Here is a 16,058-nt window from a genome sequence, read left to right as displayed (position 1 = left end):
GAAAAATAGCTTTATACAACCAAAATAAGTCACTTTTATGGGAATGTTTTGCTAAATCGTGTGAAGTTTTTAAATGTTGTAAAAGAACGCAGACTTTCTGCAAATAAACATTTTAAAATGTACTTTGCAGGTACTCGGTACTGTTTGACAGTTCACCTCTTCACAGCCCACGGGAAAAGCACATCCGTCACCAAAAAATGTGCCACTGGAGAAGAATGTCACTTCGTGGGCTGCCAGCACCACCAGGAGAGCGGCCACACCGTAAGCACCACTCCTTGTGCAGGAGCAGCGCCTTGCCTTGGCGGTTTGCGTTTCAGTACTTGTTTTTCCTGTTGAGCCGAGGAAGATGTGCCAAGATACACTCTCTAGTATTTAACAATAGAAATCACATTTCTGCAACAGATGCATGACTGCCCTTACTTTCCTATTTGTGCTGCTGTGTGGCGGGATGTAATAACTTCTAAAGAAAAACCTGGGGCTTTCGTGTGTGTGTGTATGGGCCTTGGTTTTGGAGTTCTGAGTAGGGTGCTCAGGTAGGCTGTGACTTTTAAGGTCCCTTCCAACCCAGATTATTCTATGATTCTCTGATTCTGTGCAACCTGCACTGATGTTCACGGTGCTACAGCTGTGTCACCGTCAGCCCTCCGGCAAACCAGCCTGCGAGTCAGGTACTGCAGACATGTCTGCACAACACAGCGTGGGTAACGCTGCGCGGTGCACAGAGCGGGGCTGCGATTGCCCATGAAGGCCGTGCGCTTGAGCAAGATACAACCAAGGTTTTGCTCCAGGACAAATAGTGAGGATTGCTGCCTTGTCTCATCCTTGGGGTGCTAAGGAAAAGTTTGTTCTTAATCATAAAATCATGCAATAGTTTGGGTTGGAGGGACCTTCCCAGCTCCCCCAGTGCCCCCCCTGCCATGAGCAGGGACATCTTCACCAGCTCAGGTTGCTCAGAGCCCCGTCCAGCCTGGCCTGGGATGTCTCCAGGGATGGTTCATCCACCACCTCTCTGGGCACCCTGTTCCAGGCTCTCACCACCCTCAGGGCCAACAATTTCTTCCTCATGTCCAGCCTGAATCTCCCTAGTTTAGTTTAAAACCATCACCCCTTGTCCTATCACAACAGGCCCTGCTCAAAAGTCTGTCCCCATCTTTCTTATCAGCCCCTTTTACATGCAGAAAGGCCACAATAAGGTCTCCCCAGAGCTTCTCTTCTCCAGCTGAACACCCCAACTCTCTCACCTGTCCCCAGCAGAGCTGTTCCAGCCTCGGATCATTCCTGTGGCTCCTCTGGCCCCTCTCCAGCAGGTCCACGTGTGTCCTGTGCTGAGGACAGAGCTGGACCAGCACTGCAGGGGGGCTCACAGAGCGGGGCAGAGGGGACAATCCCCTCCCTCCACTGCTGGTCCTGCTCCTTGTGATGCAGCCCAGGATACGCTCTGCCTTGTCTCACCAAAGTATTCACTGCAGTAAAGCGTTATCCACTAATCCTTTAACAGTCGAGGAGGGTCGTGATGTTATTTTTAACATGAAAGATTTCAGACACCAAAGATGAAGCAGACAACATACGTTATCTGAATCAGCTTCTGTTGATCTCAACAGGTTTTGGTGGACTGGGCATGAAACAAGTGTGCAGCCTGCCGTCTGCTGTGTTTTAACGTACAAGAGTTTTGGTGCCTTTGGTTTAGATAAAAATTGGCATTATCTTGGCTTTCCTAGTAAGGATTGTCATGTAAGAAAATGTATTTTCAGATTCTCTCCTGAAAATCAGCTGTGTCAGTGGTTCAGTGGCACTGGAAAACTGAAAACATGAGAAGTTCAGCATGCGAAGCTACGCTGAATACAGACACCTGAGGGGGAGAAGTGAATTGGAACAAAGTTTTTACAGTCAGAATTTTTCAGCTTAAAAAGCTGAAACTTGAAACGTTCAAATGCATGTTTTTAGTTATTAATGGAAGGGGAAAGTGGTGGAAAGTTTTCTCTGCTTCCTACAATGTAAGTGAACTTGTCAGCACAGCTGGCGAGGCTGTGTCGCATCACATCACAGTTCCCAAGCCCAGTGACAGCATGAGGTGACAAGTTACTCCAAGAAGGCTGTGGTGTGTGATTTGGAGTAGAAGTCGTTAGTATATATTCTCTACATGTTTAGCTGCAACCTTTGCAATCCGTTGAAAATCACGTATATCTCTGAAAGCCACTGCTGAGTTACCCCATGTCCAGGGATCTCTTCTTTCTCCCCAGGAATGCGTGTCTTGCTGCGAAGGCATGATTTGCAACGTTGAAATCCCGACCAACCACACAAACGCGGTATTTGCTGTGCTGCACGCCCGGAGAACGTCGAACGGCAGCGGGCGGACAGTCAACCTCGCCGTGCTGGTGTCGGTCCTGGTAATCGCGTTGTCATGACGCAGCGTCCCCCGCTGACACCTGCTCGAGAGGCTCCGCAAGACACCGCGAGGAGATGGTTTCAGTACGTGCAAGGAGAAATCACTGGCGCTTAAATACATAAAATATAAGGGGACAGCGGAAAGACAAGTGTACATCGTGAAGTCCTTGGATGTTTTAGTGAAGATACTTCATATGGTCTGCAGTATTTAAAAAAATAAGCCAACACAACAACCCACTGGTTGACTAGGCAGTGGGTTGAGCTCGAGGTATTATAATTCACTATTTTATCACGAAAATGCACATTGCTTGGCATGTTTTTTGAACAGAGTAAAGATTCATCTGTAGAAAGTGACTTTGCCAGGTGAGATAAAAAGGAACTTTCAATGGATGATGTGCCAACAAAGGAAACTGTGTTTAGACTGTTTTTCATTGTGCATAAATGGCACGGAGTTTCTCGACTTGATCAACAGGTGTATTTAAGCTTATCTTTAGTTACGGTTTTCATAGAGAACATATATGAGAGAATATTTTTCTGTTTCAATCAGAGCTATCATTTCTACAGGAAATAATACAAAATAATACTATCTATCTTTCTTTTCTGTAAAACCTTGTCTCACACTCAGATTTTTGAACCAGTGTGAAATGATGTAGAATATCTGTCTAAAAATGATGAACTGTTTGAGCACCTAAATCAGAATTCTTCCCCCCACCCCAAAGGGGTTATTTTATTGCAATAGAGTCTCACTGCAGCTGAACCTTTGTGATATTGTTCAAAGTGGTGGTAATATTGTGACTTTGAAATCACAGCTACATTACCATAAACATTGTAAGTAGGCCATTGGTATAAATAAGGAGAGAAATCTGTTGCGTTCCCTCTTGTTTTGCAGAAGTTTCTCCCAGAAATGCTGGGTGTCCCAGACCCCTGGCCATTGTTGTTTTGTAGCTTTCCCACCCCCATTTGAAAACCTTGTGTCAAGATTTTATTTTGCATTACAACATTGGCGGTTTTATGTGCTTCATTTGCGTAGATTGATTATTTGACTCCATGTCTTTTAAAAGACCATTTACATAAACTTTGTCTGATAATCTCAGATGTTGCAGCACAGCTGAGGAGTTCACCTGGCAGGTCTGAAGAACTGAATTGCACTTTTTTCCTAAATCATTCATTTCTGAATATCCTGATACAATTACCACTAAGACGGATCGTTCTGACCTAGAGGCTTTTTCTCGTCTTAAATGAGACGCTTAAAATGACGATTAACTCCTGAAATATTTTTCAGGGAGGACAGATCATTAAAAGTTACTCTTAAGGTTTGTAACTGTTCTCCGAAAAATTCAAGTAACTATAAACTGGGATTTTTTTTAAACCTAAATGTTGGCTTAATTATTTGCTATTTAGACTTACAGCAGAGAAACAGATTTTTCAAAGGTTTTCGGGTTTGCTTACGTTCTAAAATTGCCTGCACAGTATTTTCAGAATATATAAAAAGTCTGTGATGTGTTGACAGGCAATTGTGTAGTTGCAAAAACTGGATGGAAACACTTTTTGCTTCCCAATGCAAAATAATTCTTGCTTCCTAAGTGGAGGTTTTGCAGGCTCTGGGATGTGGCGACGCTGTGCATCCCACAGCCCAACACGCTCAGGATGTTTGGAGGAAATGGTTTGTTTTCTTCAGTGATCATCCCCAGGTAACGGCTCAATAGACTAATCTTGGAGTCCAACATCCTACCAAGCACATTCAGTGTTTTTCATTGTTAAACATCACATTTTTGCCACAAGATCTGCAGGGTATTCAGCCTTTTTTCTGGGAATAATTATTGCAATCTAAACAAGTGCCCTATAGTCTTACATGAGTTTACTGCAGATAATTTACAATGATTTCAGTGCTGCCGTGAGTTTATGCTGCAAATGCTGTTCCAGAGAGTTCAGAGCTGCCCGGGGGGGGCTGAGGCCAAAAGACCTTTTGGGAGGGGACTTCTCCCTACGTTTGCTTTTCTTGTTTAAACTGATTTTTCTTTCCTGTTTGCCACACTGAAAAATCAAGAAATCTGCTCATAATTTAAATCCTTCGTGCGTTTGGTAAAGAATTGTTTGGAGTAATTAAAAAGAAAATAATTGATGAATTCCACTGGAGTGCCAAGATGGTGTGCTTGGTTTTGTCATCTTTTTAAAATTAGCAACAGAGACAGCGGCCTGGGTGTACGAAAGGATTTGGTGTCGCCAAAGGTTTGGTTTTTAGCGTAACAGAATCCCACCAGCAGAGGATGTTAAGGATGAGTTCTAATCGTCACGATGCATCAACACCTTTGTTATTGCAAAGCTTAGTGCTGTTGTTTCTAGAAAAATGAATCTGCAAAAGTGATTATTGCCACGTTAATGCTGCACAAATTGGCACTTGCCTGAGGAAATATGGAATTTAGGAGTGAATATCAATTTTGCCCCTCGCTGCTTTTCATGTATGTAAAAACCTGTATGCTGCTGCTGAGAGTTTATTTTAGGCCAACATTAAAAGCTAAGTTTGTAGGAAAAGCAATGTGTGCTGGTTATTAAAGAAAATAGTGCTAAAATTCACCAGAGTGCATAGTAATGGTTGGCTGGGCAGGAAGTCTGTAACTGGTGGTAGAACGTTTCTGTTTTATGGAATAGATTCAAGTATCAGCTGTATTTTCTCTGCCTGAAGGACTCACAGGGACCTACAACAGTATTGTTTGATTTGAGAAAATGAATCCTCATAATGTCGGTACTTCACGCATCTCAATTTTGGCTTCGCAGGTGTTGTCAATGAAATCTATACGACTTGCTAACGCCTAAATTAGCCACGCAGCTTTGGCAAAGGCGTTTCTGTGTGTTCACAGGCAGAACGATCCCTTTGTATTCCCCTTAGGACCTGAAAAAATTCCTGAGTAATGGCAAGTAAATCAATTTGTGCAGTTGAGGAAAGATAAATCTCATTTTATAATACATATGCGTGTAATATGAATTATTTTACATTGCACTGGACAGTCTATAGAAGATTTATTTTCAAAAGCTTCTTCTCCCTTCAGCGTTGGTGTATCTGATGCTCTCTTACTGCTGTGTCACTGTTTGAATTCTTCTCCAGAAACCGCACTTTTCATTAAAAATATGAAAACACTTGCTGGTAAAAAATGGTTGATATGAAAAAGATAAAAAGCCTTTCGCTTCTTAAGACGACAAGACCAGTTACGAGGAAGATCCTTTATTGATTTTGGTTAAGGAAAATGTCGTTCCGTTGAAGAAAAGATCGCAGGTATATACGATATATATGTATATTTACGTATCCTGAGGAGCCCGCTTGTTAAACTCCTCCTACAGCTAAGGGAACGCTGGCAGAATCTTAGTGTAAATGGAATTCTGCCATGTCCTGGGTATGGTTTATTATTTCATCTGCTTTTACAGCAGTAGCTTCAGGAGTATTTATGTGCTGCCAACCCTCGCTCCTTGGAGGGAAGTTTGGCCTGGTGCAGACGTGCCGTGGCCACAAGCATTGAAACGGCATGAAGAGAACTGGATTTCAGCTGCGTTTCTGAAAATGTACTCGCTGTAATAATTAGTCATTTTAAGTATAGTTTTGAGGCATTTAAGTGGGAATAAGTTTTTACCGTTACATTTAAACAGGAAGGTTTTAAAGCAAGAATGGGGTTTCTACGTTGGCCCCTTCCCAGAGAAACTCAAGTCCAGGTGCAGGTTGAAATTCCAAATTAAGGAAATGAGCAGCGCACTGTGAACTCATTTAAACAAGACAAAAGGCCAGTTTCTGGTTTTTTGTAGCAAATAACATCAAAAGATTAAAAACATAAAAATCAAGGTATTTCAGAGCACAAAACCATTTCCGTAGAAAATATTTGTTTACCATGTGAGAAGTGTGTGGCTCTTCCAGGTCTTGCTATTTGCAGGTGTTTCCAATGAAGAGAAACAAGGAGCAGATCAACACTTCACCCCCGTGAAGCTGCGTCCGAGTCTCAGGTGGGGCAAATAATGACCCGTCCAAAGCCAGGGGGGCAGTTTCAGCTCTTGTAGAAACAAGGCAGGCACCATGTAACTAATTAGTCCCTATTATGTCTCTGCAGAAAGCACATGTCTGGAGTTGTGTGTGAGTTTTTAATATCACCCATTCTGCTGTTGCCTTTGAGAAGTCATGGAGATGCAGAAAACCGGCTGTAAGTTCGGGGGAGATGGTTGGAGAACATAGAGTAATATATTTAGTAGCCATAATTCATTATTTTAGATTGCTTAATTTTATGGTGATTTATTAAAGTCATTTTTAACATCCTCGTCAGGACTTTATTAAGAAGCTGCTGTTAAGGAGGTAAAACTGTAGATGTTTGATGTTTGGGTAGATTTTGCAAGAAGAAAGGTAACTTTGTTAGATGGGGGTTTAAAGGTCACATTGCACAGTTCATTTGTGTTAATTTGGCCCAGTCTTAGCATTTCTTGCTCAGGGGTTTTTTAATCTCTGCCCTTTGAACTGTGCCACTGTAACCAGGGCCGTACGCTGCTGCTCCGGAATGGGAGTGCTGGGGCAAAATAAACTGTAGTAAGTGGAAAATACGTATGTGAGTGGAGGTGGGTTAAGTGAAATATTGAATGAGGCAATAAATAAGTGAATGACAAATCGGCTTGCAGTTATTTTCACTGAATTTATACAAAATGTCACTTGTGTTTAAAGAAAGTATGTATGTTTTAGGTCCTATAAACTGTGGTAGCGTTTTGTTGTGGTTTTAATTTCACAGATTCCCTTGTGTATTCCTCCTACTCTGAAAAAGCAAAACAAACGAATCTCTTGCCCATGGCTCCATCCCACAAACTTGTTACACTTCCCGGTTGCTCTTGGGCTTTCCCAGGGCTGGTTTTGGCCGGGATTCAAAGGATTTGCGAAGAATGGGGTTCCCACAATGCACCCACGGCCAATGAGGGATGGAAACAGTCGATGCCAGTCTGTTGAGTTTTAATTTGTGACCAACCTGCAAAGAAATAGAAAATCTGAAAGTCTGCTATGAACAGAAGGAATAATAAGAATAAACTCCAGCTTGTAGCTATGTTATTTTCAGACCAATTTGATAGAATTTGCAGTTTAACTTGGTTATCAGGTGGCTGTAACACCAGAAGTTGAAATATTCTCTTTATAGCAAAGTACTGGTCGGTGTCTCCTGTAAACGTGCTGGATTCTTATTTCTTTGATTCTGAGTTCGTACCAGAAACTACATTGCGTCTGATTCTTTTTTCCTGTCCATCTCTCTATTTGGTTAACGTTGAAGTGTACATTAATGTTATTTATCACAGAGTGGTTCTCAGAGTATTTTTACTGAATTCTGCCTCTTAGAAGTGCATTATCCTCATTTTATAGTGAGGGATTCAGGCAGCGATTTGCTCAGGGTTCACACTGGGGATGGTTTCACTGGAGGCGCTTTGAGCTGAGCGGAATGAACTAAAATGCTCACTTGAAGGCTTTTTCATGGCTGATTTTTCTCCAGTCTCTTATTCTGCAGGTAAATAATAGATATGACACCCTGTTCCCTGCTCTGTCGCCGGGGTCCTGAGCTGCAGGATGTCCTGCTCATTTGCAACTTTGCACAACAATGCACTTGTCAGATATTGTTCTGATATTTTGCAAACACTTGGCTTTTCTGTCTAGCGAACATTGATGCATATTGAGTAATTTGTGCATGTCTAAGTGGTTATAGCACTATAGCTATTTTATTTTCTCAAGGAGCAGAATAGATAGTAAGTATAGTATATTTTTTCCCCTTGCTGAATGCAGATGGAGCATGTGTCACTGGGAAATCAATCAGAAAATACATTTTTGGGGTTTGCTTTGTTTGATGGACTAATATTTCCAGCCTGATATGCAGTCCCTTCTATTTGGTTTAACTATGGAAGAAAGAAATTGCTGCCAAAGTATCCATGTGAGACGTGGATGGTTTCATGAGATGTGTTTGTAAAAACCTTGTTTTTCATTAACTGGGGAGGTCTTAAATACTGTGAATTAATTCCTTTTTGCATTGGAGTTGGTGGCAATTTTACCATGGGTAGGACCGGGACTTTAACCAGTGTGTATATATGTCAGTGTTGCTGTGCAATTAGGTAATTTATATTACTGCTTTGATTAAATAAGACAAATATATATTGGTCTGCAGAAACTTATGCTGGAGATTAGTCATGGTAATGTGACCATTAGGAAGGACTTCTTAAAAGACCCAATGGCTTCAAATGAGATTGGCTGCAGATGATCTAAGTGCTCATTTAAGTGTTCCTTGCAGCTGAAAGGCTTTGTTTGAAAGTTGGCCTGCGAATTGATAGCCAAAAAGGCTTTTTTCAAAGAATCAAAGCCTAGTTGTCATCACTGTTGAAATGCTGCACGGCTCTGACTAGACGTGGTTTTAAGAAATAGCAAGAATCATTACTGGCTTTAATGTTAATAAGATTAATGGTGCAGGAAGTCTTTAGAAGTTTAAAAACTGGTGTGATTTCAGGAAAGAAAATGAAGCGAAAGCAGAAAAATCTAGCAAATATCACAAAAATTACGTTATTCTCAAAGGTGAACTTGAAGCTCTTCCTCACCATCTCTAGCCTGTAACGTTCATCTCATGGGCTGCGATTCTTGCTTGAAAACAAGCCGGATCTCTTATTGCCAGGTCCTTGTTGCCACTTTAATTCTTTTAAGGTTGGACTCTGTAATTGTTTTGACACCACGGAGGTATTTCTGTTTGGTTGTTTATTCTTGTTTTGAACTGATTTAATGGCAATAGCAGCTGTGAGGAGCAGTGGGTGCCCCCGCCTGCCTGAGCCGTGTTGGGAGACACAATATCGAACATGCAGACAGCCTGGGCGGCTGAAAAACGTGACAAAGGCAAAAATCTCTGCTAAAGGGAACAGACTATGCAAGTATTTAGTGTCTGGAGATGTTGTTAGGGTTTGATTTGCAGTTCATCACACGTATCAGATGAGGCTACACCAGGGAGTGGGGAAATTCATTTATTGGAAGCTCATGAGCTGTTGAGTTAGGAGTTAAAAGACCAAACATTAATACTCAAAATCCTCTTTTGAAGATAATAGTGAGATGTCTTAAAAGTATTATTTTTTGTTTTTAGGGCATAAGAATAATTTTATAGAAATGGTGAAGATCAGGAAGATGTGATTACTCTCTCCTCTTGCTTTTCATCATCTGCCCACAAGCACCTTGTAAAAGCAGCTGGTGGTGGAGTCGCGCGTCCCGAAGGGCACAGGTAAGGGACAGCGTGTCCTCTGTTGCTTGGATCTGAGCCCTCTCAAGGTATCTTTGCTGTTTCCAAACTGTTTTACCGCTTAAGTTGCATAAAATGGATTTTCAGTGTATGACAGTGAGATGATTTAAGGCCAAAGATCTGAAGATGGGCAGATATTTAAATGAAAATCGTAGCGTTATTTGCTCTGTAAAGGTCAACTACTTTAAAAGTGCTTGGCCTCCAGTATTAAATATCTGATGTATTTCTTCTATTACTAAATCCATGTTATGTTTCATATATTAAGCACCTAAAAAGATCTGGAGTAATGTCTTGCTTTGCCTGTTGTATCTCTTGATGAACTGGAATCATATCAGGAGATAATATGGAAGTGTTCTTGCAACTATACATTCATTTTCTTTCACAAATACCAGTAAACTTACAGAAGATGGAGATGTGCCTTTTGCAGACCCTGGGAAGGTGTTTTCCACTGAACTGCACTAGAGTTCAGTCTCGAATACTTCAAAGTAGAAATTTCATTACTGTAATTGATTAAGATCTGTGCCGAGTGCAAATACTTTAATTCAGCCTGGGAGGGCGGTTGTCACGCGCAGTTAGTCAGCGCATATTGGCAGTATTGCGGATGTTTCAGAAACGTCTCCCGGAGAACATTATATTAATGATTTTTCCCTGCAGAACCCCCCAAACTGGGACATCATTGGTGTGTAAAGTGGCCCATGGAAGTTTGTCAGTAAGAAGGAGTTTCTGCAATTCTTTTCTCTTTGTTCTTGAGTCAGAACAGAACACAGGTGGGATTTTTTTGGAAGTTTGTTTCACTTGGAGTTTTTTTGGGGTGGTTTGTGTTCATTTGTTTTTAAAGAAGATTATTTTGCCTTAATGGAGAATGTGGGACCTGAATTGGAAGAGATGAGAGAAATGGTGGCCAAGCCTGCTCCTGTTCATGGTTCGCTTGCATCTTGCTAAATAGTGTTGGGATTTGTCAGGGACCAGCAATGGGGAGAATAAAGCAGCTTTTTTGAAAAAAAAGAAATGTAGATACACGAAAAATTCTAATATATTTCTAGATAAGATACTGAAGTAGGAACTGAAAGTGATGCTGTCTCCTCGTAATTAATACCGTATTTTACGTAAGGAAAGCCAGCTCTAGGCCTGTGAGTCACTTTGTACCTTTTGAAGCTGTCAAGTAGGGGTTTAGGGACAACATAATTGCTGCCTTAGGACTTTTACTGCCTGAATTGCCAAAACAATGCAAATACATAACACCCTGTGGGTTGGGGGTCACCATTTGGTTCAAGAGGGCAGTTGCCCTGGGTATGTGTTGTGTCTGTATTGGCACTTAAGTTTAAATATATATAGATATATATATTCTTGTCACAGGAACCACATTTTACTAATTAAGCTTTTCTATAGTGTCATTGTTTGTGATTGCTTACCAGTCTTCAGAAAACATCACCTCTTGCGCCCTGCCAGGAGATTTTCTGCTACTTTGCACTACAGTAAATAGAAAGAATAGACTGAATTGAAATTAAAAGTTATTTTGGAAATCCCATCAGGGTATCAGGAGTTGGTAATGACTGTTACCTCTTAAAACCAAAGTATCGTTCTCTACTCTTTGTGCTTCAGATCCTTGCGGATTGTTTTACTAGATTGTTTAGAGCTACAAGTAGCAATTGTTTGAAGGAAAGCTGCTTGTTTGCTTGTTTTGAAAGATATATTATTTTATTATAATCCCATGGCTAAACTGATTTGTGCATTTGCAGGCCAGTTTCAAAGGGTTTACGTCAACCTCATTTTTGTTTCCTTCCTTTCATTCAGCTGATTGCTAGTTTTCTTCTAACCGCCTCCTCTGAAACTGTAAATAGGTGCATTCAAGTCATAAAACTCAAATAATACATGTTTAAATAACATATCCCTCGTCATTCTCAACCTGAAGTCTGAAAGGAAGAAAAGCTGGGCGAGTACTTACCTTTTGAGGGCAATAGTCACTTGTAATTCTGTCGGGAGGTTTATTATTGCTGTGGCTGATGTAGGTAGGCATTGTGCTTTAAATCATTCCTGACGCAGAGTGTTAATTACAGGTTAGATTCTTTGTGGGTGTTACAGCCTTATATCTTGGTTTTTCATGCTTTGGTGCTTCTGGACTCTCAAGCCTTGTAGAACAACCCCTTAGACTCTGGTCTTACCAGACATGTAGAGACCAGTACAGCAGGCTTGGTGAGAAATCTGACTGTTCCTCTGCAAAATGAGAGAACATGGAACATTTTTATTAGTATGATTCTCTAAGCAATCCGTTGGAACGCATTAGTGCAGGTAATTTTAATAGGAATCATTAAAAACATTAGATTTCTACCTTATTTCTCTTTTGATGTGCAGAGTGTCTTCTTATATCACTAGAACTTGCCTGTTTTACTGTCATTTCTATACCAGACTCATATCTGGTGTGTTATATACTTACTCTTTTATACTATATTGTAATGGCTGGATGTTACCTAAGTGGAATTAACCAGTGTTTATTAATTTAAGGTGATTCTTAACTCCATATTTCAAGAGTTAGTATAACTGAAAGTAATTTGAATGAGCATAATTAGATTCACCAGAGTGAAAGAATCGGGTGATAACCCATTCATAGAACTGTTTGGGGGTGTCTGTATGTGGAACTTGGCATGGAAAACCACAGCGAACAGCACAAGTCTCTTGGTTTCGATAGGTTTTCTTGATTTGCCGACAATTGTGTGTTTAATTGACTCAGTCAAGATGCGTAGAGCCGCTTGGGGAATTACAGTGTCACTGCACTACAAGTGGTTGTCATCCATCAGCCAGAAAAGTCTCCGTCTCTCTTCAACTTCCTCCTGTTCCCTCGGAAAATGTTTTGACTAATCTGAATTGAAAAGCTTCTCATTTAGAGTCATATAAATCTCATACAGCTTCTGCCCCAGCTGTCAAACATCGGCAGTGCTGGGGGGTTTAGTTGAGTGACATGGAACTCGCAGTTTATTTCTGTCTGTGAATTATTTCCAGAACTAGCTTTTTCTGGTATTGCGCCTATAAATAAGTATTCCATTTGCAAGAAGACTTGGTCTTGACGTGCAGTCATTCTGCTTTTCTTCACATATAGTATTAATAGTCACTGGTGAGTGAAGGCTTTAAATCACATTTGTACGTCTCTGATTCTCAGGGTTTTCAGCAGCTGAAGTTTTTTCCCCCTTTAAATTAAATTTTAGAAGTTTAATTTAAATGAGTGTAAAGGCAGTTGAGGACTGGCCAAGACTTTGTGCTGTTGTCCGCTCCATGGCGTGATTTAAATACATGCACATGTAGACATGCACGTCTTGAAACACTGGTCAGCTTTATACCATGGATTAATATTTACAGAATCACAGAATCCCAGAATGTCAGGGATCGGAAGGGCCCTGGAAAGCTCATCCAGTGCAATCCCCCCATGGAGCAGGAACACCCAGATGAGGTTACACAGGAAGGTGTCCAGGCGGGTTGGAATGTCTGCACAGAAGGAGACTCCACAACCCCCCTGGGCAGCCTGGGCCAGGCTCTGCCACCCTCACCCCAAACAAGTTGCTTCTCATATTTGAGTGGAACCTCCTGTGTTCCAGTTTGCACCCATTGCCCCTTGTCCTGTCACTGGTTGTCACCGAGAAGAGCCTGGCTCCATCCTCCTGACACTCCCCCTTTAGATATCTGTAAACATTAATGAGTCCCCCCTCAGTCTCCTCTTGTCCAGCTCCAGAGCCCCAGCTCCCTCAGCCTTTCCGCACACGGGAGATGCTCCACTCCCTCCAGCATCTTGGTGGCTGCGCTGGACTCTCTCCAGCAGTTCCCTGTCCTGCTGGAACTGAGGGGCCACAACTGGACACAATATTCCAGGTGTGGTCTCCCCAGGGCAGAGCAGAGGGGCAGGAGAACCTCTCTGACCTACTGACCACCCCCTTCTAACCCACCCCAGGTACCATTGGCTTCCTGGCCACAAGGGCCCAGTGCTGGCTCATGGTCACCCTGCTGTCCCCAGGACCCCCAGGTCCCTTTCCCCTACTCTTTGTCTTCTCCTACTCTTTGTCTTAACATATCCTTTATGCCCTTAATTTTAAGCAAATGTGAAACATGAAGGGATTTCAAGATTTTATTACTAGCATAGCTTGAATATAAGTCAGAGCATCAGATTTCTGCACCGATATCTGCCGGCAGCTGTGTTTGAAGTTCTTTTTGTTTGAACTTAGGAAGACCAGTGGGAGCTCCTGGGATTGCCACTTAGTAAAGCTGCTTCTAAACTCTGAATGTTCCTGAAAATTTTGGAGTTCATATGAGATGTCATGATCAATGACCTTTATAATTTAATTTCACGGGCTTTATTTTTTTATTCAAATGTTCTCTCTTCTTATAATCAGTTTTCCTAATAATATTCTATTAAACCTCTTTGGGGACAGATAGAAAATATAATAAATCTCCAGAAAAATGCTGGATCAGCATTTTTGGATGAAATGTTGGTCTCAGCCTATGGCTGTAAACTAAATCTGAGTGATCTGTGGATTCTCTAAAGGCCCCACTGAAAGGTATTTTTTTTAATGGGGTGGAGGGAAGGGAAGAGTGTTTTTGGTAGATTTAGAGGTGGTGTCTGTTTAGGAAACTTTAAGGGATGTATGGATCAGAACAGGTTAAAGAATGAACCTCTCCCTTCACTTAATGCCTTTTCTCAGCCAGCATGTGTTTGCAGGACAGGCGCTGGTGGTTTCGAGATGTTCCTCTGGATTAGCTGCAAAATGAGGTCTAATCACTGGAATTCATGAAGGATTCTGCATTAAAATCTCTGGTATAACTAACTGAGATTTTAGGGTGGTTCTGGTCCTCGGGTGACAGACGTTGTAGAAGAGATGCAGTGCAGCTTTGCTTGGCCTGCGTTTCTGTGTGCCTCGCGCGGGCCCCCTTTCAACCCTCTGATAACATCTTGGAGCTTTTCTTTGGCAATTTAAGTTTCTGAAAGAGATGGTTATCTTCTTTGCTTTAGTAGGCGAGAGAGTCTCTGTCTGCTCTGCTCAAGAATCGGGCATTTTCTGTATTTATCATCTTTATCTTTCTCATGGCCTCATCCTAGGGAGCTCCCGATCAATTCCAGCAGATTGAAAGTCTCTCCTTCTTTTCCCTTCATTGCGTTGTCTTGTGAGCAAAACGTGCCTTTCTCATTTTATCATGTAACTCTATTCTGTGTGTTTAGCCTCCAGCTTTTTAAGTAACCAGTAGCCTTAGAAAGTTGCTAAGAACTCGTAGGTGACTGTGAGCAGAGGAAAACTACTGAGAATACTGTTCTGTTGGAAAAAAAACATTCGTCTTTTTGCCTATAAAAGCCAAAGGCAAATTACAGATGACACAGTAATTTATGGTGCTAACTATTTTACAGTAGATGCTTCCAAAAAGACTCAGTATAAGCTTATTCAACTCATAGTAAGCTACATTTACCATATTTTCACACATTCTTGTGTAGGCTGGGAATATAAGGAGGTTATATGGTTATATAAGAAATGTGTTATTGATATTTAAAAAAAAAAAGTCAACATTACACATTTTCCCCTGTTGTTCTCTGTATTTATTGGTACCACAATGGCCAAGGTGGGGCGCTCAGTGGGGTTTGTGGGGGGGTGATGTTTGCTGAGGTCAGGACTCAAGGGTGCATCGCAGAGTAAGTGTCAAATGTCCCCTCGAGCCAAATCATCTCCTGGATCACCAGGAGAGCCGGCAAGGTCTCTCACTGGGCAGCTTTGTTTGCTGCTGCCTGGCCGAAACACCATCGCCAGTAAGTGTGGGGGAAAAGGGGATTCCTGCTGAAATACGTGGGCTGGGAGGGTGCGAGAATTGGGAGAGAACGAGCAGAAAGCGTGGGGGGGTGGCAGCTGCTGAGCTGCTCTGGCACGGCCACCCGCTCCTGAAAAACCAATTGCAAGGCAATCTGAGGGTTAACGTGGGGAAGGGAAGAACAGCAAAGAACAGCGGTAGCGTGAGGAAACTTGATTTACAGAAATCTTCTGTATAGTGGAGGATGAAAGAGCAATCGTGGTTACTGAAGCTGTGGTAGCTGAGCAATTCATCATATAACTGCAGGGTGTAAATTTGATTTGAAACCTAAAACCGTTCTGGCTGAGGCAGAGAGATAACGCTTGTGTCGAGGTCTGAGCGTGTGCATCCCGGTTGCAACAGCGGTTGCACTGACATTTAGCTCAGGTGAAGGTAGAGTCCAGGTGTTGGTGATGCTGCTTGAGACACCTTGATTCAAGAAGGAATGTTACCGAGAGGAAAACCACTCCATACACAAGGACGTCGGCACCGCACGTGTAACAGAGCTTTTTCCCGTCTGTCGTCGGCGCTCAGGACAGTCATTACGCCGGTGCTTCGCTGCCGCGGCTGTGGAATTTACTGTCCTAAGGCAAG

General features: G+C 42.1%; 1 protein-coding gene across 6 annotated transcripts in view; it reads left to right on the top strand.

Annotated features, from left to right (window-relative positions):
* LYPD6B (LY6/PLAUR domain containing 6B) overlaps nt 1–4,917 on the top strand; it is a 47,095-nt gene extending 42,178 nt beyond the window's left edge. For all 6 annotated transcript variants that reach the window (XM_065070230.1, XM_065070231.1, XM_065070229.1 and 3 more), the window contains 2 exons: nt 131–261; nt 2,241–4,917. In XM_065070230.1, the coding sequence (XP_064926302.1) occupies nt 131–261; nt 2,241–2,405 (296 nt within the window). In that variant the 3' untranslated portion in view covers nt 2,406–4,917. The remainder of the gene's footprint in view (nt 1–130; nt 262–2,240) is intronic.
* The last annotated feature ends 11,141 nt before the right edge of the window (nt 4,918–16,058 follow it).

The sequence above is a fragment of the Columba livia genome, chromosome 7, assembly GCF_036013475.1.
Source record: "Columba livia isolate bColLiv1 breed racing homer chromosome 7, bColLiv1.pat.W.v2, whole genome shotgun sequence".
Taxonomy (NCBI): Eukaryota; Metazoa; Chordata; class Aves; order Columbiformes; family Columbidae; genus Columba; species Columba livia.
The sequence above is the reverse complement of the archived record's forward strand: the minus strand, read 5'-3'. Positions and strand labels throughout refer to the sequence as shown.